Consider the following 26200-nt stretch of genomic DNA (forward strand, 5'->3'; position numbering starts at 1 on the left):
AAGACAATGGCAAAGGATAACTGTACTCATTAGTTTATGTGAGTGTGGTTTACTTCTTATGGTAATCGCACAAAAAACTGGATTAAAAAAAAGGCAAAATATTTCAGAAATATTAAGTAAATTATTACACATTTTCATCACGGTCATCTTTTCAAATATCTAGCATTCATACCACGTTTCACATGCCAGTCAATCCAACGCGAGCCTCTGTTGTCCCCTACTGGCAGCCTTGGTCCAGTACATAGACGTCGTCTGTGAAATGCAACAAAAGGCATTTTCTTACATTTCCAGGCTCGAAACTCTTATTCGTGAGAAAATCTGAACGAAAACAAAGAAATATCACTTTGAGACATTCTTTTTATGGAGGACACTACTGTGGGATATATTATGTTCACCTTCCCCAACAGGTGGCACAAGAACACAGAAACCAGTTGTGAAAAGTGACTTTTATCTGTGCCGCTTGTTAACTGGAATGTTACATTGTATGTAGATGGACGTATAAAAGTAACAGTGTAGCAGTTCTTACTGTTATGATGATACTATTATAACCGCATTTACATTTCAAACGCGTAGACCATTAAATGTGTTTTCATGGTTATTTCTGATCACTATATCGTTGTTGTCGCATATCTGAAGCCACACACAGTTTCCAGGCGTCTCACATTTATTCATCAGACACTTTTGTCCAAAGCGACTTCCAATGAACTCTAGGTGAGCCCACACACCTTATCCACCGCGGTGACTTACACTGCTAGATACACTACTTACAGTGGGTCACTCGTCCATACATCAGTGGAACACACACACACACACACACTCACTCTCTCTGTCACTCACACACTATAGCCTTTCAATCACTGTCTTACTGGAAGGTAATACTGTGGTATACAATTTGTCTCTCGACAATCTGATATTACATTATTACTGGCAATGAATGTTTCCCGCGTTGCGCGGCGCAGTGTAGCGAGCACGCGGTTGCATCCCTAGCGGGCTGCGCGGCGGGCGTGGGTTCGAATCCTGCTCAGTATCTGTGGAGGAATGTTCTCCTCATGTTTGCGTGGGTTTTCTACGGGCGCTTCCGTTTCTCCTTACAGCCCAGGACGTGCGTCCGAACACAGCTGTCGTGTGGTTGGACCGAGTGTTGTGCTGGCAGACCGTTTGCGGTTAGCAGGGTGGTCGCCAGTCACTGTCGGACTACAGCGGCAGACCACCCCACCCCAAGATAGACGACGTCACCTCAGCGCGTGCCTGCAGAGAGCTGTAAAGAGCAGTGGCGTGGTTGGTGTCACCCCCCATGGACCTCCTCCCGTACCAGACCAATCAGAACTTAGTCATGTGTTTTGTAATGTTGCTCGTAACTCGTAATTCCCCTGTATCAGTGAATGTAATGGCAATAGTGACATAAAGTAGCAAAGCTTAAAATTACGTCTTTGAATTACAGTATAGGCACAGCCTAAATGTGTTTACATTTACATCGTTTTATGTGGTTAAGTGAACATTCGGTAAGAAAGAGAATTCGAAGTAAAAACGTTTAAGAACTACATCAAAATTATGTTTATTTTAACATTATCGATACAGGTTCACAAATACAAATTACCACCATACTGTAGCTGAAACACTAGAAATTTGACAAAATCAGCGAGCGACTATAAAAACGGCAGCGGCGACGAAAACAACAGCGCAGCGCGTGCAGACGAAACCACGTGATTCGAAGCGTCACCGTAATTGTAATTGTAATTGTATTGTAATTGGTAATAATGAGCGCTGTGAGCGGAGCGCATTGGAAGGTTCAAAAAGCAAACGAGCACAGAGTTTTTCCCTTGTAGGTACATGGAGACGTGTAAACTGGGCTTTATTAGGAAAAATGTTTTTGTTCTTACAACTACAGGGACATTTTATACAAAATAATACATTTGTGCTGAAACGCTGCACAAGAATTTTATAGCCAATCGTATTGGTGTCACCCCCCGCACCCCCCTAGTGACGCCACTGGTAAAGAGGGGCTTGAGCGCAGCAGCGGGTCTCCGAAAGGGGGAAGATCGCCGTGCGCCCCTGAGACGACAATGAAATGATAGGATGTTGTTGAAACAATAGCAGCGTCTGTAGAGGAAAGAAGGGGCTCGGGAAGTTTGCAGAGAGAGAGCGCTCGGGCTCCGGGGCTCGGGCTCGTGCAGCTCCAGGGGGTTTCTCGCCCGTACACACACTACTCCTCCATTCCTTAATAGTTGCTCCCTTCTTCACGGATTCGTATTATGTTATGCACGGTAATCATTAAATCTCCTGTGTTCGATGTGTTTCATTCTAAAATTATCCTCCGGATCAGGTACCTCCATTCATCATAAAACAGGATATGCACATGATAGAAGGATATCCGAGTGTGCCAGAGCTCTGGGGATCCAAAAGGAATTTACATTCCACTAAATACATTGACATGATGAATAATTAAAATGTATTTTACTTCTTTGTTACGGTCAAGTCTTACGGTCACGAGTCCAGGTCACAGAACGTGTACTGCTGTCTACTGTATGGAAACACAACCTGTCGGTGTATGAAAGGCCATGATGATGCACAGATACGTTTATGATATATTTAGGATATATTAAAAAGGCCGGCGAACGCACGAGCCTCGGCAGAAAAGAGCGGCGGAATGGACGGCACGCGAGGCCGCGCGCACGAGCTGAGCCGCTGTGGCGCGAGCCAGTGAAGCGGCACCGCCACTGACGTCATCGGAGCAGATGCTTTGGCAACGCCGGGGCGTTATTAATTTCACGTCTTTTTTTGAGAGAGAAACAAAACAATGCCGTCTTCTTTTTTTTTTTTTTGTTTTTCTTACATTTATTCACTTGTATTAAATCCCGGTTTAAGCTTCGTGCTGCTGCTCTAAGCTGCTCTTCACGCACAAAAAAATGCTTCATTTCAGAACGTTACTGGCAGAGAAATTTATGGACGAAATGACACTCTGCTTTGTCGGATTCCTCTGTGATTCCATATGCAGAATGTGCTTTACATCTAATCTGGTATTTTTGTAAATCCCTTTACCTTCATGTGTTAACTGTTAATGTTTTCATATATTTGCGTTTTAAGAACGGGCCTGTGCACGTGTGCGTGAAGAAATCAGCCTTTCCTCTCGCGTTTTATGCAAGTTACACTGTCGAACGCGCAAAAAAATGTGTTTTGTGCCAGCACAAAAATGCCCCGAAGGCTTGATTCCCCCCCTCCCCCTCCCCAATAATCCCATTAGGGTCCTATTGAAAAAATGCTCCTTCTGTCAAAAGCCCGAGCATTGACGCAAGCAGCTCTGACGTCAATCGCTGCAGTGAATGAGGAGGGGGGGGAGGAGAGGGGTGAGGTGGGGGAGGACGGGGGGCAGGGGGGAGCGGAGCGAGAGGAGCGTGTTTGCCTACAGAAAACACCGAAGGCGTCACTGGCATAAAGGAAACTGCCGGTGGGAGAGGAATATCTGCATAAAGGCTCACAGATCTGCAGCATGCGGAGATGACCTGCAGAAGCCCAGAATGCAATCCTAACGTATAGGAAACCATGTCTCTTGTCGCAGTTTACCAGCGTTTACTTGCATAAAATCCGTTTTAAAAAAAAAGAAAGGAATGCGGGCTATTAAAAGATGTCATATTAAAATATTTAGGGATGTACAGCTTCCTCCAGATACTTTCTTTTTGTGTGAAACAATGTATTCCAGTTTGGCCACGTTTTGTAGAATTTAAAATGGATATTATTTGCTCATTACTCTGAAAGCAGACCATAACGGATTCTCATCAGTGGTTGTGCCATAAAACAGATGACCAACGTGATGTCTGTTATGGTCAGGGAACTGGGCTCTTGGAGAAAAAGCTCCTCTGGTAATTTGTTCAGATCCACCAGACTGAATGAAGTGTGACCTGTGGATCCGTCTATAATCGACTGCAGGTTGGTTTATGGTGCAGTGGCACAGCAGAGAAAACCGGTGTCTCCATAGCTCCTCAACTATAACTTCAGACCTGCTTTAAAATTAAGCGTGAAGTTTGCAAGTTCTGCTTGTGTTCACATGGGTTTCTTCCGGGTGCTCCTGTTTCCTCCTGCAGTTTGTGTTTTGTGTGAATTGGAGACTGTAAATTGTTCTTATGTGTGTGTGAATGTGTGTGTGTGTGTGTGTGTGTGAGATATGGTCTGTGATGCACTGATGTGTACCATTCATGGTGTACCCTGTCTATAGCTCTGGATTAGGCTCTAGACCACTGTGAGACTGCACTGGACAAGCAATTTGTGATAATGGATGAATTAATGTTTAACACACACAAATGAACATGCGTAGAATTCCTGCACTTTAGGTTCAGCTGTGGGTTCAAATCAGGCTTTGAGTGGATATTGCATGTTCTCCTTGTGTTTGCACTGGTTTTTTCCTCTTTGGTTTCTTCTCACGGCAGTACCGAGGAATACATTTCAGGTGAACTGGGAAATCAAAAATTGCTCTAAATGTGTGACTGACTGCATGCGTTGCATTGCTCTGCTGTCAGATTGCTAAATAGTTGTAGAGAGTTTACTATATCTAGGACTGTAAATTGCCCTGGGCAAAGGTGTCAGCTAAATGCTAGTTAATAATTGTATGTTTCTTTGGAGAAAAACATGCTGAACGCATAAATGTAATGTCAATGATTGATGTGTGACCTGTGGATTCTTGCATACTCTACTCAAGGTTGACTGGTGAAAATGTGACCCCTTGTTTGCCGCATCTACAGCAGACTGACTAATAGAACAGTTGATTGATACGTAATTTACTGTGGGCTGGTTGATGGAAATGTGGTGTATGGATCCATACACAATCTACTGCAGGTTCATCAATGGTGTCATTGCTTGAAGAACCCAAGATGTTTAAGACTGGACATCCAGCTTCCAGTCAAAAGCAGTCCATGTGTGGCTCAACAGGTGTTCACCTCCTGCTTAAAAATACTTTATATAGTGAAAAACAAAGTGATTAAGAAAGATACAAAATGGCCCATAATCATTGTTTTGATTAATGTTTTGGGATTTACCTGTCTGCAGAAACATACACGGGCAAATGAAATAATAGGATGTGCGAAATTACGGAACTTCTATTGTTCATATCTCCATACAAGCATCGGACAAGCAGAGATCTTGTTCGGGAACACAGAATGTGAATTGTGATCAGTTCCTTAAAATTCCCTGGTGTTGATTCACACGTGAAACAAGATATGTTGCAAAAAGTCCGGCGGATTTCTTTGCTTTTTTTCATAATAATATTCTTAAATCCTCTAAATAGAAATATAGTGCAGTATTTTTCCTTGGGTAAAGTAGTCATTTTACACAAGTCGTGAGAGATTATATGAGAAGGTATATGCGGCAAAGTGCGTCTGTGGTTAAACTGAGTCGTGCAGGCTGTAGGTTCGGGCTGATTGCGTGGGTTGCGTGGAGTTATCTTTTGAGTCAATCTCGATCGCAGCCTTGGCGCCGCTTACAAAGGGAGCCGTTGACGTCATTGCCTCCTCCTGGACGCGAGAGCTGCACGCGTGCTGCTGTGGATACCACCCCCCCCCCCACCACCATTAACAGCAAACTCCTAAGTTACAAGAAGACGATGTCACCAGAGAGACATGATTCACACTGCCTGCACCGCGTTCGAAAAACTACTCCAGAGAAGCCCGGAACTGAGCGAGTCTCGGTCCGACGCCGAACCATGCCTGTTCGGTTGAGCTCCGTCTCCCTGGCAACCAGATCAAGAAGTTTCATGAAGACGCGTGCGGAGACAAGCGGAGCACCTTCGACACGCGGCCGGGCGGACGGCTCCAGTATGAACGTCAAGGTACTGCTGTTGGACTCTAGTCTAGAGTCACAGATATTGCTCTTCATGATCTGTTTATAGTCGTGGCAGGGAGCGGTCAGCCTCAGGGATGTCAGTTTCGCTCGCTTCACACATCTTCTTCCAAAACATCATCATGTCATGATGTGTCTCCACTCGACGCTTCTCCCGAACTTGTGTTCCGAGGCGATCTGGTGGTGATGAGAAGGAGCTCCGCTGTCACTTGTGAAGACCGAAGCCCTGGCTGTGCCAGCCAGCTCTACGCCGGGGCATCGAGTGGGGGGCAGCACTTGTCAGAGCTCAGGTTCACCCAAAGTCCGGGGGGGTGGCGTGGGCATCGCCGTCACGTCCACCTCACTGACCACTGTCTGCGCGCAACATGATGATCTGCTCCACTTCGAGCGCTCGAACCCCGGACTCCCGCCCAGTTCCCGGCGGCGGTCAGTGGAAACGTTGCGCTCCGCGGCCGAAATGACACGCGGGACTCGCGCGCCGCACGCACCCTCGCGGCTCACGCCACGGTGTAGGAGCGCGTCGCCCGTGATGCCGCACACTTTCCAGTATAATCCCGGGCACACGTGATCCCCAAATCACTGCCGCAACACTGTTTCTCATTTGTTCGGGGGGAAAAAAAACACACACGAGAGAGTATTCTCGTCCTTAATAAGGGCAGATATTAGAACAGCACTTGCTTTGTTGCATTTTCTGCTCCCCCCCCCCCCCAAACCGTCCTGGTTCGTTTAAAGGTCCGCGCTCGCGCTCGCACGCGCACACCTGCCAACTTTGTGATCTCGCAGCGCTTTGGGAAACTGCGCGCGGCGCGGCGCAGCGCAGCGGAGGAGATGGAGCGCAGCGCTGCGCTCGGCGCCGGTGGCATCGCGTCTTGATGGGATTTCTCCGCGAGCCTCCGTCCGTCGCGTGCGCTCGCCGCGCGAGCTGAAAGTGTCTCGTTTCACGGCGCCTCCTCGCAGCCCCCCCAACCCCCACCCCCTCCCGCCGCGGCAATAGACGTAAAACTGAGAAGGAGCATCAAATGTCGAAGAAACGAAAAAGTCCCGAGGACGAAGGAGGCGCCGCGCGCGCCGAAGACAGCGGCCAAGGTAAGAAAGAACATGTCATGGACACGTAAAGAGACGGGCATCGCAGTCACACCACTTCGCACCCAAGTCACGAAAAATATGAGCGGAAATGTTTAATCATGCGTGCACGGTTTGTGAAGTTATTTGGGGTTTGCAAGCCAGGCTTGTTCACGCAGATCAATCATGAGTGCAATACAATAGTCTTGTTCAAAAGTTTTCATTTTCATTCACGCAAAAAAGCGGTACCTTAACTTAACGGCTCATTTGTGTTTTCAAAGATAATTCTGAAAGGGAGGCTATCACCCCCCTGCACGAAGTTTAAGATACATAGTTTTTTTTTTTTTTTCCTTTCACAAAATAGGATGCAAAGACGTCATTTATTACGTCATTCCAGCAGAAATGTTTGACACGTGAGAGACCCTTCTTCTCTCTGTCCATTCATTGTGTGGCCCCCCGTGTGCTTTCCCACAGGGACATAAATGAGAAAACGGACATATTTTCCCCACGCACGAGCAGCGCACACACACACACACACACACATCTGCTGCGTGACTATGGCACTGATGTATGGGCTGGAAGGAAAGAAGAAAGGAGAAGCCACACCACAGTCTCTGCTGGGGGTTTGCAGCTTTAGTGTGCGTTTATACCCCTAAGGCAAACTCATTTACAACACTCTTGGATTTTAGGCCGCGATACAACTGTGAAACTAAAGATCAGAAATAACCATGATGTCACTTGAATGTGAAGGATTTCATTTGCCCTTAGAGACCAGGGAATATGGTTCTGAGACACGCCGTTCAAATCCCCTTCGAGAGAGGTTTTCATGGAATCCCGGTACAATCTCAGAAGCTGACGTATGTGTGCTTTGTGAAAATTAAAGAGAATTTATAAGAGATAAATGTGACGAGTTGTGTGTTTAATTCCCTGGTGTTCGTCCGATCAAATTTTAAATGAACCTTTACGTAAGGTGAGGGTCAGTTATGATTTGTGTATACGCAATATATATATTCTTTGCTATAAGGAATTAAAATAAAATCCAACCATTGACTGAATTTATGTCATCGAATGGTGAACGTGTTCCTAAAGACCGATTGACGAACCCTCTCCCTTACACTCATCGACTGTTCATATCCGTCTTTGCTTACATACACGCACATGCATGTACCAAATGTATGTTCTGAGAAGTATTGCCCACACTCTTGTCTTCGGTCTTGCGCGGTCAGGACTGCAGGGTGCCCACAAAAGGCACTGAACTGGTGACTGGACCCCCGTGCTGTTGTTTACACACACGTGTTACTCTGCAGCAGATGTCTGCTCCGTGCACTTGGCTGCAGTCCGGCTGAGAGTTTCCCTTGGCTTTTGTTAGAGGAAAACCGGGCACTTCCTGTCCAACAGAGAGAGGCATCTGCCACCGCAGGGGCTTCACGGCATGATGCCCTCCCCTCCTCCCCGAATGGCTCAGCCTGGCCTTTCTCTCTGCTGCTGGAGAGCCAGCTTGCCTTCGTAATCTGCTATACGACACTTTTGTGTATCCACACATCTGCCAGATATCCGAAAAATATTTGTAATTTCATATATGTAAAAAGAACGGCAACAACAAGTGATTTACTTCGGTATTTGACCCTTAACCTAATACACGCAGCTAATTTCCAAATATTTGACTTTTTTGTTACGCAAAGCATATTTTTTTGACAAAACATGCCAGTCTAGTTAACTAATGCAGGCGGTACTAGGCAAACTGTGGTTTAAGACAGCGTTTTAAGAAATGGCATCATAATCCATCATAGTTGTAAGATCCTGTGTTGTCTTATATTAGTCCACGGCAGGTTTTTCAAGGCCGCGTGGTGTGTTCTGTCTTGAAAAAGAGCAAACAAAAATAAGTTCAATGGGGGGAGCGTCTGTTTTGGAAACTTGAAATGCTTTGTTGTCACGGTGGAGTTTTATCCTGAAGTATTTGCCGGAGGCTACTTTGTGTTTGAAAGCACAGGAACCTGAACGAATGAAACGCATATTAAGAGCCAGCTATTTTGGTCAATTGGAACCCTCATCTAAATAAATACATCACTGCAAATCCAGTGATATGATTGACAATGCTGCAGGGCGAAGCTCATCTGAAGCTCAAGATTTAACGTTACCATGGTGATGGTATTGGTAGCGCTGGATCTTTGACGTAACCAGTTTTCCTGGACTTTGCATCTTTTGGCAGTAACATAATTGCTTGTGTTATATGAATTGTGAGCATTAAAACAGAAGCTTATACTTATAAAACAATCAAGGCACTGTGTAATTTATTTTACCCAAATACTTTATGCTTACGGGGTTGTCATGCTCACAGAAACATATTGGCTTCAACAGCATAAAATTAAGATATCCAAGGTATCCACTATTCAGTGTAACACTATCATAGCTTTGATTCTCTTAACTGAGCTGTCTGTGTGTATATTTATGTGCCATATTTTATGTACTATTTAAGATAGAAGTGCAACTAGTCTCGAGATAATAAAAATGAGTCGTACAGACGGGAGGCTGCAGTCCTCTGTAGCTCTCGATTGTGAGCTCTACCTTAATCATGGGAACAGAGACCATATGAGCGTTGATCTGCTACGGGTTTCTGTGTGAAATATGAGTCTCTTTTGTTTAATCTGATCCTGGGAGGGTGTTGATGGCCTCATCAACACTTGCTTCTGTTGTCTTGAACTATATGAAATTGAAGGCTTTCATGATTTTTGGAAAAAGGCATGCGTGGGAACTCTGAATTTTTTGAGGCTTGAAGTGAAAAGGTGGGGTAAATGAAAAATGTATTGTAGTTAAAAATAAAATAGAAAAGAGCAAGTGTAAAAGAAGTGGAATAGATTTGTGGGGTTTTTTTAGTGCAAAGAAAAATACGTATATACAGTGAAAAAGCAACATAAAACGTCAATATTTAGAGTCTCTTAAGCACACAGGGCTGAAATTGTGCTTCTCACGTGTGGCATCATAATTGGAATATCACTGGCTCCAAAATTTAAATGTTTGAAGATGCTTGTTTAAAAACTTACATACCTTATGCTGAAAGATAGTAAAAGTATTTTTGCAATAGAGGAGGTCACACTGCTGTCAGCTTAGCAACTGGAAAAGAACACATTATGTGACTTTTTTGTTTTAGATGCCACAGATGTAAAAGATGCCAAGCAGAGCTTTGATCAAAATCATCAGATTTCATGTGAATACAGTAAATTTACATTTATTTACTTAGCAGACACTTTCATCCAAAGCAACTTCCAATGAACTCTACGTAGTGTTACCAGCCCACACACCTTATTCACCACAGTGACTACATTGCTAGATACACTACTTACAAGGGGTTACTCATCCATGCATCAGTGAAACATACTCACTCCGTGACACTCACTCACTATGGGGAATCTGAACAGCATGTCTTTGGAGTGTGGGAGGAAACCAGAGCACTCAGAGGAACCCCACGCAGAGACAGGGAGAATATGCAAATTCCACACACACTGAGCAGGGATCAAACCCATGTTTTCTCACACCACCCAGGCGCTGTGAGACAGCAGCGCTACTCGCTGTGCCACCGTACCGCTGTGCTACCGTGTGGCCTATGTACAATCACACTCCATGGTAAAACATCCTGGTACCTGCATATACTTAGAACCATAAGAGACACCAGTACAAATGATCGAGATTTGTTTTCCAAATGGATACAGTGACATTTACTGAGCAGTTTTGAGCTTGTACAACTTATCTATTTATTTAAAAGTTGCTCATCTTGGAGTTTTGGGGTGGGGTTTTGTAACAACAGACATTAAATTCCTATTTTTGGCTTTAGTAATTTTTGCATCACTAATACCTGCTTTTAGGCACCTACTCGTCCATTTGCAAGGCGAAAGCCTCTTTCCCACAGGCCCGGGACTGGGGTGTGTTGGACAAACATGGCGCAAATTGTCCTGATGTCATTATTGGTGGTATGAACTGGCCTCCGCACTGCTGCTGCTCCCGTCTCATTCCCTCGGATTTTCACGCTCATACAGAATGGAGAAAAGGCATGGAAATAGAGGTATTGAGATTCATATCAGGCTCACAAAGGCCTCATTGTTTCACTCGGTGAGTAGAAACCGGACCTGCCGATCGGGGGCAATGCCTCTCCCGGTTAACTCAAGACCTTCCTTCTGCGCTTTCAGAAGATCACGCCATTGCTCCCAGATGTACAGATTACCGTATGGGGATACGTTATGGCAAAGAAGAGAAGGAGCTGGAGCTTAGAAATTACCCTGGAAGGGCCAGGTTCTTGCTTATTAGAAGAGCTCCTCAGATTTCTGTAACCATGTTCATCTACCACATCTGTCACATTGACACCACTATTGTTGGTTGCATTGGCGATGCTTAATATGTAAAGCATATACAGTACGGTACAGTTACTGTACACACTCACTAACTGTTGTTCAAGTCAGGGTCACAGTGGTCCTCAGCCAAATCCTGGAAACAGAGGATGCAAGGCTAAGTAGGGTAGGCCCTCGATGGGATGTCAGTCCATCACAGGGTTGCACAGAACAGCCAGACAAATACACACACAGGCGCGCACGCACACGCACGCTGCAGGCAATTTAGAGTCGCAACTGAAACACCAGCGTCTTTGGACTGTTGGAGAAAACCCAGGCAAAGGCAGAAACCTGGACTGTTTGGGCAGAACCAGGAACCGTGAGGCAACAGTGCTGTCTCCTGCACCACCATGCTGCACTGTTACTGCACGTTTCCCAAAATAGCCGACCATATATTGGATCACAACCTTTAAGTGTTTGGGCACCGATACTACCGCCTTTATTCAAACTCAAACTTCACATCTATTTATTTAACAGATGCTTTTCTCGAAAGTAGCATCTACTGGACATTATTCAGTAGTATTTAGCTGACACCTTTTTCATCAAAGGTAGTTTACAATGCTGGACCGCTACCTATAGTCAGTCGCTCACTCGTCTACACACGTTAATTTAGCAAACGCCGTTCTCCAAAGTGGGGGGCGTGGTGGTGCAGCGGGTTTGGCCGGGTCCTGCTGTCTGGTGGGCCTGGGGTTCGAGTCCTGTTTAGGGTGCCTTGTGACAGATTGGCATCCTGTCTTGGGTGTGTCCCCTTCCCCTCCAGCCTTGCGTCCTGTGTTGCCAGGTTAGGCTCCAGTTCACTGCGACCCTGCTTGGGATGAGCAGCTTCAGTGTGTGTGTGTGTGTGTGTGTGTGCATTCTCCAAAGTAACTTACATTTATTTACCCATTTATACAGCTGAGACATTTTACTGGAGCACATCAGGGTAAACACCTTTCTCAGTGGTACAACAGCTGGAATTCAGACCCACAACCGTTATGTCTAAAGGCAACAGCTCGAACCCCTAGGCTGCCCCTCAGCACTCTGGGCAAGTTAGAGTCACCAACTGACTTGAAACACACACATCTTTGGACTATGGGAGGAAACCTACGGGAAAACGGGTAGAAGATGCAGACTCCACACAGACCAAGCAGGGATGATAATGGCGTCGTGTCACACTGCTCAGGGACCGCGAGACAAGGGCGCCACATGCCGAACCGCTGTGCTGCCACGCCACTTTGGATGGAGAGTGAGGTAATTCACGTGAAGAATGTTCCAGAGAGGTACTGCAGGAGCTCTGCAACCCCAGGCCCCCAGTCACATCCTTAGATGTATTTGGGAGGCACTGATATCAAGACCACTTCCCCCGGTGATTTCTTTGCACATGTAGAAGATCACGACATTATGCCGATACAGTAGCGTGGGGCATCATTGTCATTTGAAAGGAGGGACGGCACATAACAAAGTATTCTTGTGCTAAAAAATGACCCCACTCCCACTTAACTCTAAAGATTTCTATTGCTGAATGCTTAATTGCCAAACCTCTGCCAGTGGAAACCCTTGCTTTTTGAAAAGATACTTGCATATACTGTATTAGTAATTGATGTCATATACTTTTACATATTCTGCATTAATTTCTTTATAGTCAGCAGAAATTTATTATTTACCAAAGATATTCAGTTTAGTCTTGAGACAATAAGTCACGGTTTTCTCAAGTGTTTTTTTTTTTTTGTTTTGTTTCTCTAAACAGTCGATCCAGATTATTATACGAAATTAAAATCTTAGCAATATTATGATTGAATGCCGAGTTCATGATTATCCTTGAAAAAACCAGATGCCCGTATTATGTAACTGATTGAAAATGCAATGTTCCATCATCGAAATTCATGTTTGTGTGCGGTTTCTCATTCGGAAAAAAAGAGAAAAACTCTTGGTTTAAAGCATAAACAGTATTAAGGGTCAGTTTGATGTTCTGCGTGCTATAAATAACATTTCAGCAAGAGACCGCAAGCCGCCGCTATACAGAACTGTAAAGAACTACAAGTGAAAAGACCAATATCAGTTTTACCCTTTCCATCGGATGATTTACCACATACTGTACCACAATGAATGGCCAGCTTATATATGGTGTTTTCTTTCTGTCTATAGCTTTGTGTTAATTGTGGGATGCCATGATTGGTTTGAACCAAAATGACAAGTGGGTTAATAAAATAAACACTTACAATGTTGCACAAAAATGTATGAAGTAAAACAGTGTACTGCTCCCTACCACATATCTACCAGTCTATCTCCATGATGACAATTTTTCATGTACAGTACAGGTATTACATCATAATGCAGCAGGAAAAACAAGTAGTAAAACATGCTGCAAGTATTATAAAATAACACACACACACACACACACACACACACACACACACACACACACACACACACACATTGTCAGAACCGCTTGCCCCTCACGGGGAACCGGAGCCTACCCGGCAACACAGGGCGTAAGGCCGGAGGGGGAAGGGGACACACCCAGGACGGGACGCCAATCCGCCGCAAGGCACCCCAAGCGGGACTTGAACCCCAGACCCACCGGAGAGCAGGACTGCGGTCCAACCCACTGCACCACCGCACCTATAAAATAACATTTTACCATAAAATTTAATGCTGCAGTCATTCTGTAAAGCACAGGTTTAGGGTAGCACAGCGAGTAGCACTGCTGTCTCACAGCACCTGGGTGGTGCGAGAGGACATGGGTTCGATCCCCACTTAGTTTGTGTGGAGTTTGCATGTTCTCCTTGTGTCTGTATGGGTTTCCTCCATGTGCTCTGGTTTCCTCCCACACTCCAAAGACATACTGTTCAGGTTCCCCCATAGTGTGTGTGTGTTCCACTGCTGTATGGATGAGTGACCCTTTGTAAAGTAGTGTATCTAGCAGTGTAAGTCACTGCGGTGAATAAGGTGTGTGGGCTCATAACACTACATAGAGTTCATGGGAAGCTGCTTTGCAGAAAAGTGTCTGCTAAGTGAAGTAATGTAGACATTTAAAGAAAGCAGTAACCTATTGTCCTGAAACAGAAGGACTTTTCTGTTTTTTTTAAAAAAAAAAACACCCACTATATGACTTGCGTCAACATCATAAGTGGATATTTCTTGTAGTCCAGCTGTAAAGTTCATCGAGTTCTTGAGGAATCCCCTTGGATTTACAGCAGCGAGTAATCTGGGTAAAACAACAGGGTTTCTAAGCACCTACAGTGCCTGGCAATCTGACTAAATTGAAATATGATAAACAATAGCCAGATCTATTTCAGAAGCTTACTGTAATCCAGTCAGAGCACATGTGGAATAGCCTTCACAGGGCTGATGCCCCACACAAATGGGACTCGCAGACTTACTAACACAGCGAGCGCATTATCCGAGTTGTTAAAATGTGATCGTTGAGAGTAAATATAAACAAATGTCATTAAATTTAATTAACAATAAACGGACTATTTGAAAACAAGGGTGCAAAAGAAGAACTTTGCCAGCATTAAACACTGATTTTACTTAGTGCAGTGCAGGGTTTTAAAGAACAGGTAATAAACAGTATTGTAGGGCAGTGCAGTGAAAAGACAGCATAGTAAAGGACATGGGCTTATTAACCTCAAACAATATGCTTTACCCTGTTTGTTACGCTGGGATATCCGGCTGTATAAATGGATAAAATAAGTCACATCAGATATAATTTTGTCTCAGTAATGACACTGTAATAATGTAGTAAATACAACAGTCCCTCCTCAGTTACATTGTAACTGTTGTATATGCAACTGTACTTTACTTTGGTCATGTACTATGTTTTACCATTCTGTCAGCATTAATTCATAGTGATGTTTTGAAATCTTTGAAAAATTATTACATGAGACAAGTTGTGAGATGTACGTCGCTTTGGAAAAAAAGCGTCTGATATATGAATAATTGCCAGTGTAAATGAGGTGGGAAAAGAAAGTACATCGTATTTCAGTTCTATAGCTTTACATGTCAGGACATAACTAGTCCTCTCCGTGTTCTCACTACTTTTCCGTCCAAAAATAAGTAAACGTTCTGAAGCATTTAGCGATTAAGTAAATGCACGTTTAAGGCTTCCATATCATTTGAGAAGGTGAATCAATGCACACAATTAGTTGATCATAAGGAAGTGCTACTACTACCTGTTTATAAAGGCAGGACGTTTGACCCTTAAGGACAAAAAGTATTATATGAGTGATGACCTTACAGAACCCATCATTCCTGCTCATCAGCCTTGGAATGCTTATAAAAACATTTGTAAGCAATATGGAGATGACGATTCCACAGTAAAAGATTATTTACTAATAACGCCAGTCTAGCCAAGACTGGGCAGACGAGCAAATCCACGCAAAGATGAGATCGTACGACGCTCAGATGAATTGCAAGTCCAGAAGCCGCGTCAAGGGACATACTATCTGTTGTGAACACAGTAAATGTTAGCATTCGTGACTCCGCCATTAGAAAAAAGACTGAAGGAGTATGATTTTCATGGGAGGGATAGTAAGGAAAAACCCCTTTCTCTCCAGAAAGAACGAAAAGAATAAAAATGTTCATATAAATTCATCGAGTTTTATTGCTGATATTCTTGTCCCCCCAAAATCCAGTTTTTAAGGAGGGCCTAAATTCCTATGCTGCGGTAATGGAGACTTCTGTGCTCATAAAGAAAGTGATTATTTCAAGTTGTAGCTGCTAGAGGCTGCTGTCTAAGCTATCGAATCGTGGGATATACTTTTTCACACGTGGCTTTATCCGGACATTTTTATTTCAGTAACAAAGTAAAATCTGTTGTGTTATTTGTCGCGAGGGTAAATTTGTCTTTTAGGAATTAGTGAAGACTATGGTGGTTGTCCATCAATGCTAGGAATGCTGGTCAGTCGTGGTGCACTGTCTCACACACACTCACACACTCACATAATGAGGGCAATTTCTATTCACCAATTTTGTGAAATGCATGTCTTTGGCCAGTGGGAGGAAACCAGAGCACTCAGAGGAAATGAACACGGGGAGAACATGCAAACTCCACAATGACTGGGCTGGATCTGAACCCGGGTCCAAACTTGATTAGGAGTTATTTATGCGGAAATACCTAAAAACCATAAAAGCGCTTCCGTGGTGATTTGACCGAGCAGCGGGTAGATCTGCTCCTTCGCACCAGAATGACCCACTTTCAAGTCCTGTGTGGTGCTGTAGTACCCTTGAGCGAGGTACTTACCCTGCTCCAGTAAAAATTACCCAGCTGTATAAATGGGTGATTCACATGTTCAGTCACTTTCATAGAGAAGTGTCCGCGAAATAACTGTAACTGTAGTGCCTGTTCACAGCGAGGCCTCGGACGCCACAACACATTTATAACTGTTTAAATAAAGTAATAATAATTATATACATAATATAAATTTATATAATAAAGTAATATTCATAATATACATTTACATGATATAAATTTGTAATTTATAAACGCCGCAGGGTGAACTCTCCATGGCCGAGTGCCAGCCTCTCGTGCGCAGATGGACCCCCCGCCGAGGCGGCCCTCGCGCGCTGACGTCACGCGCTATTGCGCGAGCACTCCTTTTGAAGGAGGCGATGAGAGGGACAGTGACGAAGTGACAAATGCCTCTTGGGAAGCGTTTCGTGTTTATAGCAGCCTCTCAGTGCAACTGCAGTGAGTGATTAAAAAAAATCAAACGGTAAATACAAATGACAAATATTGCAGCATGGCACACACACCTATGTGCAGCTGCTATATTGCCGTTATGTAAAAAAATGAAGGATTTTAATTAGAACTGGAATTGCAGCTGTACAGCTACGTGTCCGACGAGGAGGAAAGTGGTGAAGCCCAAAGACTCCTTTAGAGTCTTTTATTTCGTTTACAAATCTGACCGTCGGTTTCAGTGCATCATCATGTGTGCATGTATGGTGGTACAGAAATCTTTTTTTACCCGTATTTGAAACTAATATTATTTATTGATTACTCAGTATCTTCCCACCTGCTAATTTTCGACTGAGGCTGACCGAATTATAAACGTTTAATAAACGTGTCCGGAAAAGGTCATTTCGGCTCTATTTACTAGTACGTAGTTGTGTTTGCGCGCTGAACACTGAACACTACCGCCGCCTGCTGGCCGAACGAAGGACTGCGACACGGTAAAGGCGGTAAAGCCGTGAGCAAAACGCTGATTTTCCTTATAGGGGTCCGTCACAGGCAGTTTATATAGATACAGAGTCAAAAATGAGTGGGAATTTGCTTGTGCTCACGCCTAGCAATGGAAACACGAGAAAGATGCTAAACCCGAATTACTACAGAAAGATTAGAATGGCTAAATAACTAGATCGCATAGTAGTATAGATTGGAAACGTCACATTTTAACTTGCTTTGGAGGAAACATTCAGTTACATGAATTAATAATTAAAAGTGTCATATCTGGTCATCAGCAGAAGACAGTAACCATAGGATCCAGATTTCTGTGCTTTAGCGACTATACAACGAGGCTTTCGTCGTCGTACGACCAATAAAATACACAAACACACACACACACACACACACACACACACTGAACCGCTTCTCCCATACGGGGTCGCGGGGAGCTAGGCCTAACCCGGCAACTCAGGGCGTAAGGCTGGAGGGGGACGGGACACACCCAGGACAGGATGCCCGTCTGGCGCAAGGCACCCCAAGCGGGACTCGAACCCCAGACCCGCCAGAGAGCAGGACCCGGTCAAACCCGCTGCGCCACCACGCCCCCTTACGACCGCTAAAAGTTCTTCATAAAAAAAAAAAACAAAGAAAAACAAAGCGTGTGTGTGTGTGTGTGTGTGTGTGTGTGTGTGTGTGTGTGTGTGTGTGTTTTACTGGTCGAACCTCGTTAAACGAGGTTCTATAAAAGAAGCTTCTGCAAAAAAGTCGAAATGTTACAGTTCAGGTAAAATTTGAAGACTTGGATAATTCTTTAAAAGTGTGATTTTATGTAATATAGCTGTCTTTTGGAAACGTTGCTTCGCTGTCAAAATATCCAGTGTTCAAAATGTCAATTTGACGCTTCCGAACTACTGCCCGTGTGCTCACGTGTAGCTGTAGTTCCGCCGCTTGGCCACGAGATGGCGCTAAAACGCCAATGCGACCGAGCGGGGTGAAGGTCACCGTCCGGGAATTGGCAGCACCGAACGCGCGGCTCCAGCACAGACTCGGCGGTGAAATGAAGTGAGACGAGCGCTTGGAAGGGAGCACGTGAGACTGCGCACGAGCAGAACTGCCGCGCTCGAGCGGGAGGGCGGCGTGACGCTCGCGGGCGCGCGGGTCCGGGTCACGTGTCATCGCCGCTATTTCTCACCTGTGAGTCACTCGCTCACCTGGTTTGAATTTCGGCTGCGTATGGAGCGTCGCAGTTTCTTAAAAATGCAAAAAAAAAAAAACAAAAATATATTTATATATGTCATTCCATTTCAAAACGAGCGCTGCGCCTACGTGGACATTTATTAATTTAGTAAACTTTTCTCCAAAGAGCCATACAGCGATTAATATGTTAGTCCTTTTTTTCTGACACTAAGTCCGTTACTTAAATACAAATAGAGTAATTAAACACACACACACACACACACACACACACACACACACACACATTTCCAGAACCGCTTGTCCCATACGGGGTCACGGGGAACCGGAGCCTAACCCGGCAACACAGGGCGTAAGGCCAGAGGGGGAGGGGACACACCCAGGACAGGACACCAGTCCGTCACAAGGCACCCCAAGCGGGACTCGAACCCCAGACCCACTGGAGAGCAGGACCCGGTCCAACCCACTGCGCCACCGCACCCCCTAGTAATTAAACAATAAAGTACAGATCATTTAAATATTTCTTTATATTTACTAATCCAGTTCTGCACAAAACATGTCTCATTTTATATGTAAAAGTTGTACTTTCAGATTTCACATGTACAAAAACATCTTTTAATATTTTCAATATTACATATTAATACTGTAGATTTTGATGTGTAAAAGTTATATGGTATATTGTGCAAACTTGTGTAGTGATTATGTATCCAGCACAAAGGTTACTGTTTCATGTCCCAGGAGGGGCACTTGTGTCATGTCCTTGACAGAGGCATTTAACCTCAGTAATAATAATAATAATAATAATAATAATACCATATGTAAATGATGTGTTATGTCTCTCTAACAGTCGGTGCTGCATAACTGTGTCCTTCATGCCTTCTTTCACTGTTTTTTTTTCCATAGTCTTTTTCCTGTCATTGCAAGCAGAGAGTCTAGTACTTTGCCTTTTCCTTGGGTGAAAACACAGTAAATGACATCAGATTTGTTGAGTTGCAGGGTCTAAAACAGACACATCAGAAATAGTTCCCCTGTTTTACTTGCTTTTATTTTTCCATTAAGACAAAAACTGGAGGCGCTGTTTTGGTTTCAGTTGCCTGAGAGGAGAGCTGTATGGGCCCTTAATTTAAACATGTTAAAAATGCAGAAACTGTAAGTGTAACTTATGCTCGTCACATTCGGAGCCCTTTCCTAACCTTTAACAATAAAAAATATGCCCTTGTGTATTAGCTTCAGATTGTCTGTACAACTGTAGACTAAACAAAGTAAGCTGGTCACGGTCACGGGCTATGACAAGAATGCGTAAAATGTGTCTACACACCAGTGTGGGACGCTAATATCATCAGCGGGTCATGGGTTCAAAAACCTTGGATAAAGTGTAAATTTTAAAGGACTGGGCTGAGTAAATATCCAGCTGTGGAAACACATAAATACATACATTTTGCTGAATGCCAGTTCATGCGGAGTTCAAATGGTGCATTTTGACAATATGATCGGGTAGTAGACACAAATGGAGGGCAGAATAGATAATATTTAATCTGTATAATGTATAATGTGTAATCCATAATGTTTATGTGTAATCTGTGTATGTTGATGTAATGCGTTCACTGTATTTTTCTGCAAGACGTACCTCGCTTTGGAGAAAAGCGTCTGCTAAATGAATAAATGTAAATGTAAATAATGATGTAGGACCTGTGGTCACCAAATCCCCACCAAGGAAGACATTTATTGATACACAAAGAGAGACGAGGAGGTCTGCTTTTCAGCTGCACCTCTCGAGCAGCGTGTTGAGACTCGCCTCCTTGTCCAGCCGGCGCACGGTGGTGAAGCCGGGCACGGATGTGCTCCACGTCGGTGTTCGCTGATCGCATCCTAGAGAAAGTCATTCTTTTTCGGTCAACAAAAGACAAGCTCAGACACAGATTAACTTAATTCGCTCAAATGCAAAAAAATGTGAAGGACCCAGTGAGATAAATGTGCGCTGCCAGCATATTACTGTGTAAAAATATGGGGAAAAATGCAACGGAATTTCTACTCGCCTAAAATCTGATACAAGAGTCCAGGAAAGATACAGATCAAAATAATGAAGCCTTTGCATATTTTCAGGGCTGTTAAATGTGTTAAGCATCTAGTTTCCACTATAATGATATCCCACACATTGCTTAATTGAAAGGTGATTACTTAAATATGCAATATTTGGCCTCCAAGGCCTTCATTAAAACATAGATGTAATGGAAGTTATTGGTCTATAGAGCATATTTATAGAATGTTTTACTTTGTATTAATTTTGTCTCTTTTCCAGAATTACCAGTCCAAATAATATGTACACTTGTTTGCAATGTTCAGTTTACCCATTTGTTAAGTAAATGGTTTTACTCTATATATAAAAACAGTACAAGTATGTAACATTTCAGTTGTATTTTATATCCTCAGTTACCAATGAGCATGTTTAATATAAGAAAACAGGACTGCAGAATTGATAAGTTCCATTTTAAAAGTTACCACCGGTAGCTTTTTAACAGTTTTTCCCCCGTGTGCATTATATCCTCATTTAGGGATTAAAATAGTTTTTTTTTAATCTCTTGTCAACTTTATTTTGTTCCATTCTGCGCTGAAATGTTTTGGAGAGAAGAGAATTCTGCATTAAAAAATGTGTTGCCTGAACACTTTTAAAATACAAATGGAAAAGGCATGTCTATCATGGGGGGTCGGGCTGGGGGTCGGGTGAGGGTGGGGGGGGGGGTGCAAATTCCCATCATGCAGCTGATTTTGCAGACTGGTGTGTATTGCTTCTGTGTTTCTAATGTTTAGGGGCACTGCTTGTGATGAAGGTCTGAAGTATTGCCTTTTTTTTAAGGTAGTTAAAGAAACTATGTGAAATTTGAATAAAAGCTTGATAAAATCACACTAAAATCATATCAAGCAGAGATGATGATATTTTATAGTGTAAATGAAAAAAGAGAAAACTTTTTCAAAGCTGAATGTTCACACACAACACACACGTGCATAGCATTCAAATCACACAAATTCTACATATTTAAGTAACACTATTTATATTCAAGAGGGGGCGCAGTGGCGCAGTGGGTTGGACCATAGTCCTGCTCTCCGGTGGGTCTGGGGTTCGAGTGCCGCTTGGGGTGCCTTGTGACGGACTGGTGTCCCGCCCTGGGTGTGTCCCCTCCCCCTCTGGCCTTACGCCCTGTGTTGCCGGGTTAGGCTCTGGCTTGCCGCAACCCCACTTGGAACAAGCGGTTCTGAAAATGTGTGTGTGTGTGTATTTATATTCATTCTCTTCAGTGATTAAACAAGAGAAATATAAAAGCAGCTTGTTGAGAAGATTCTGTACATTCATTTAACAAAGCAGCAGAGTGCATTGACCGAAAGATTAAACACATAATTCATAAAAAAAACATATCATTTGTAATGTTTTTAATAAATCATTTTTTCCAGAAAGAATACTTTTGTGTGACCCGGCATACTGAAACACTCATCTGAGAGTTTAAAAACAATTTGTAATCTTTGTGCGATTGTTACGTAAACCTTAAAAAATGCAAATCGTAGTATCAGTGTCAAACTATGGTGCTTACAGTGGCGGGAATGAAAGCAGGCGCCCAGTACGTGTGTCTTTACGTGGCATCTCATTCGTCGCAGTGGGCGAGAACTCGGGCTGGACATGGAAGCGACTCTTTATCGCAGGCCGAACCGCTTCGGCACTCTTCCCGCGCTCTTGGGGACGGGTGTGAGCCGGGCGCTTCCGCACACTCCTGCACGGAGCACAGGCAGGAAGAGCGCGAGAGCTGTACGCACGCGAATCCAGCAGTGGAGCCACAGCTGGGCCTAGTGTGTGTGTGTGTGTGTGTGTGTATGGAGCTATGTGCTGGGATGCACATGCGTATGTTCTGGTTAGAAATGAGGGCGCGGCGTGCGGATGAGCGTGTGCGTGAGGACGGACGTGACGGCGCTAGTGTGTGCGCGTGTGTGTCGAGTTTGAGCAGGTAGTGCGGCGAGACCCCTCGCGTTCGGCGGGCCTGGATCCAGGCGCCGGCACACCAGCTCTTTCCTCCCCTTGTTACGTGTACTGCGCTTGTTGTACAAGCTGGCGTTGCTGACGGGAGACAGAGAGCGAGGAGCTGGACTCTGCCGTGTTGGACGCTCAAGTCCCTCTTCATTTTTGTAAAGGCGGCCGCCATTTTCATGGGCTTCGGTGAAGAGGTCTTGGCGGGTTGGGCAAAGGAGGGCAGGAGGGCTCGGTGCGAGGGCAGCGCGACCCGGTAACTCTGTGTGTGTGTGTGTGTGTGAGAGAGAGAGAGAGAGAGAGAGAGAGAGAGGTATATATATATATATATATATATATATATAGAAGGGTTGAGGCAGGAGTAATTGATGCCAGCGCTCTGACGCACTCCGCAGGAGACCCTGAAAGACAGACAGCGCGAGCGCCAGAGACAGCAGCGTCTCTAACTGCATTGGCTGGAGCTCTGACGCAGACGCGAGACCCCCCAGCCCCCAGCTCGCGCTCCCGCTCCGCTCCCCCCCACCATCTCTTTTTTCATCTTCTCTTTTTTTTTTTTTTTTTCGCCCTCCTAGATGGGGTTTTGATTCATGTGCCTTCCGCAGTTCTCTCTCCGACCGCAGCGCTCAGCTCGACTCAACATCACAGGGCTTCGACAGCGCGCCTCGCGCTCTCTCTCTCTCTCTCGCGCGCGCCCGCGCGCGCTCTGCTCTGCGGCTCGCGCCGCGCTACTTCACGCTTTGCCGCCCGAATCGGTTCCGAAGCTTCTGCCAGTTTGACCCGCTTTACATTTATATCCAGTAGTCGTAGGACAATCCCAAGAATGACTTTGTAAATTATAAATAAGAAAAGCATTTTTCCTGATGTAAGAAAACCCCAGCGACGTTATGGCAGTAGATGAGCGGAGTAGAACATAATTCCCCCCCCCTTTTTTTTGAAGACGCGGCTTCGCCAACACATTTCATTTTGTCTTCGCGACCTTTTACGTCCGTTTCTGCCCTTATTGCTTTCTCCTCTTTATAGCTCTTTGTGTGTCGCTTGTGGGAAACCTTTGAAAGGTTAACATTTTTTAACTGAAACAAAACGTGAGGAAAGTTATGTTAAAGTTATGTTACCTCCTTTATATATCTTCGAACTGAGTCATAATTCATCGTGTCTGACTTGGTCCAAACCCATAAAGACTTAAGTTACGTCAAAACGGAGATAACGTACTGATTGAGGGAAATGTTCTTCTTTCTGTTCATTTTTCTTTTCTAGCACAGCAAAGCGTGCGAAAAATCCCTGTATTTTACACGTCAAAGATAATTGATATGCGTATTATTTATTATATTGCAGCTCTTAAAGGTGCACTCTTCGACAAATAGAGTAGAACCAGAGCTTTCCAAATAAGAAGGAAAATTCATTACAATTATTAAAATTAAACTCTAGCCGTATGGGACAAGCGGTTCTGAAATGTGTATTCTACAGCGTTCAAAAATATTTACACTGACTTACATACCCATGTAATGGTGTTCAGTGTATAACTTGTTTGCCATTTATTCATACTGTACATTGTAATGTCTACAGGAAATATAAGGAGTGAGGATTTCGACCGATAGGATGTGAAGTGATGATAAAATATTGTCATTGAGCCTCATCAAATGTAAACACCATCACTATTACTATTATTATTGTTAGTATTATTACATTGATTGCTGCAGAAGAGGTAATGGAGGTAATCTGGGTAATTTAAAGCTACACCCTTCAGAGGCACAAAGATGTATTTTTCATTAATTTAACAGTAGCTCTTCATGCCACAGAGACGTTCTCCTCAGCCTTGGGGATCTGTGTGTTTTTTTGTCCAGGGCCGGCCTCTGACGTCAATGGACAGGCTGCCCTGGGGATCGTCAGTGGAGACACTGCAGCGAGACGCGCCGTGTGCGCGGCTGTTGCATTAGTACAGCGCTTTGAGTACACACAGGGACACGGGGGTGTGCCGGCGGGTGGGTCGAGGACACACGTGCGCGTTCGTGCTCAGGAGACGATCATTTGTGTTTGCGCGGGAGGTGCTGGCCCTGTCCACGTGCTACAGGAGACTGCAAGATTTGTGGGCGGCGGGGACGGTTAACGCATGCGAAAAAAATTGAGCTACAGGCTCATTTCTGGAGGCTGCACCCCCACGTGATATCGCTGTGCGGGACACACACACACCTGCAGAGCCCCTCCCTCTGCACACCCATGTTTATAAAGCACTTTGCCTCTGCAGTGAGATCACTACAGTTGTTAGTGTCCACGGGACCGCTGTGCAGCGTCACAGTGACGGGTTGTGAATGTTCACGCGCTGCAGAGAAAAGGCCTGGTTGTTGGAGGCCAGGCGAACAAGCTTGCCGCCCGTGCGGACTGACAGGTGCGGAACGGGAGGTACTGCTGTAAGAGCTAAGGCACAGGGCGTGCGTTGTGTCGCTCCAGTGCTTCGGATGCCAGCGGTGTGAGAGCAAGCCCCTCGTTCCCCGTCCAAACCATCCCACGTTTTTCGAAGCGACTGCAGCTCGGCGGGGGGGGCGGGTCCTCTCGGAATGAGAGCTTTCACTGCGCAATGCATGTGATGGGAAATCAGTGGAGAGGGAAGCCAGGAGCTTCATTTTGCGTGACCTCTGCCTTCAGCCCCACGGGATTTGGATGACCTGTCATCCCTGCCACAGAGTGGTCACGGTGCAGACACAATCTCTTTGAAATACATCCCCCCTACAGACTAAAAACAACACACCTTGTTAATATATTTTATCTGTGCCAGCAGCAAGGCCATCAGTGTCTGTTTAGCTCTACCCACAAATCTTTGCTTCCTAATCTGGTCCTACCGCATTACCATCTGTTACCATTTATATTCACACGCTGTTACATATATTCTCTTGTTGAGTAATACCTTTTTTACAGTTGGCCAAGACTTTTTTTCCTTATACGGATGATTCAAACTTTTGTATTAAGATTGCCGCAGGGTTTGTAGTGAGATTGACATTTTCAAGGAACTCCACTGCAAGCTCTGCATTAAGATGAGTGGTTGTCTGATTACAGTTCTCGGCTGATTTTTGGCTTTTTGCCCCTTTCTTATGGACATTCCTTGTTGTACCTCGTGGATTTTGAGGGTTTTTTAAATCCCTGTCATGTAAACATCACACTAAGCTAGCATGGAAACATGGTGACTATCATGGAAAAGAACAAAACGGTGGACTGCGAGCAGGTCTTTTTGTGATTTTTCCCTCTACTTTGAAGTCCGTGAGCAGGATGAGAGGGGATGAGTGTGATGACGGATCCCACTAACAGATGTAGTGTGAGGCATCTTCCCTGTCAGAACCGAAAGCACAAGAAATTGATTGCTCCCAAATGCATGTGAAGCTGTTTCAAATATTTTGTTTTTTTTTTTCTTGTCCATTCTTTATATGGGCCAGGAACACCTGAAATATTTTTAGATATTTTAAATCATTTGTGCCTTTTATTCATTCGACCTGAGACCTGAGTTAGGGTCTTCTGAAAGATAAAAATAAATGTTTTATGAATAAATAATCGTGACATTACTTAAGATGAATCTGAAGGATGTCTCACTGGGTA

General features: G+C 44.5%; 1 protein-coding gene across 2 annotated transcripts in view; it reads left to right on the forward strand.

Moving 5' to 3' along the window:
• The first annotated feature begins 6706 nt into the window (after positions 1–6706).
• The window catches only part of pde10a (phosphodiesterase 10A), an 87907-nt gene continuing 68413 nt past the window's right edge, over positions 6707–26200 (forward strand). For both annotated transcript variants that reach the window (XM_029254097.1, XM_029254098.1), the window contains exon 1: positions 6707–6912. In XM_029254097.1, coding sequence (XP_029109930.1) covers positions 6846–6912 — 67 coding nt within the window. In that variant the 5' untranslated portion in view covers positions 6707–6845. The remainder of the gene's footprint in view (positions 6913–26200) is intronic.

Source organism: Scleropages formosus, chromosome 8, assembly GCF_900964775.1.
Source record: "Scleropages formosus chromosome 8, fSclFor1.1, whole genome shotgun sequence".
NCBI lineage: Eukaryota > Metazoa > Chordata > Actinopteri > Osteoglossiformes > Osteoglossidae > Scleropages > Scleropages formosus.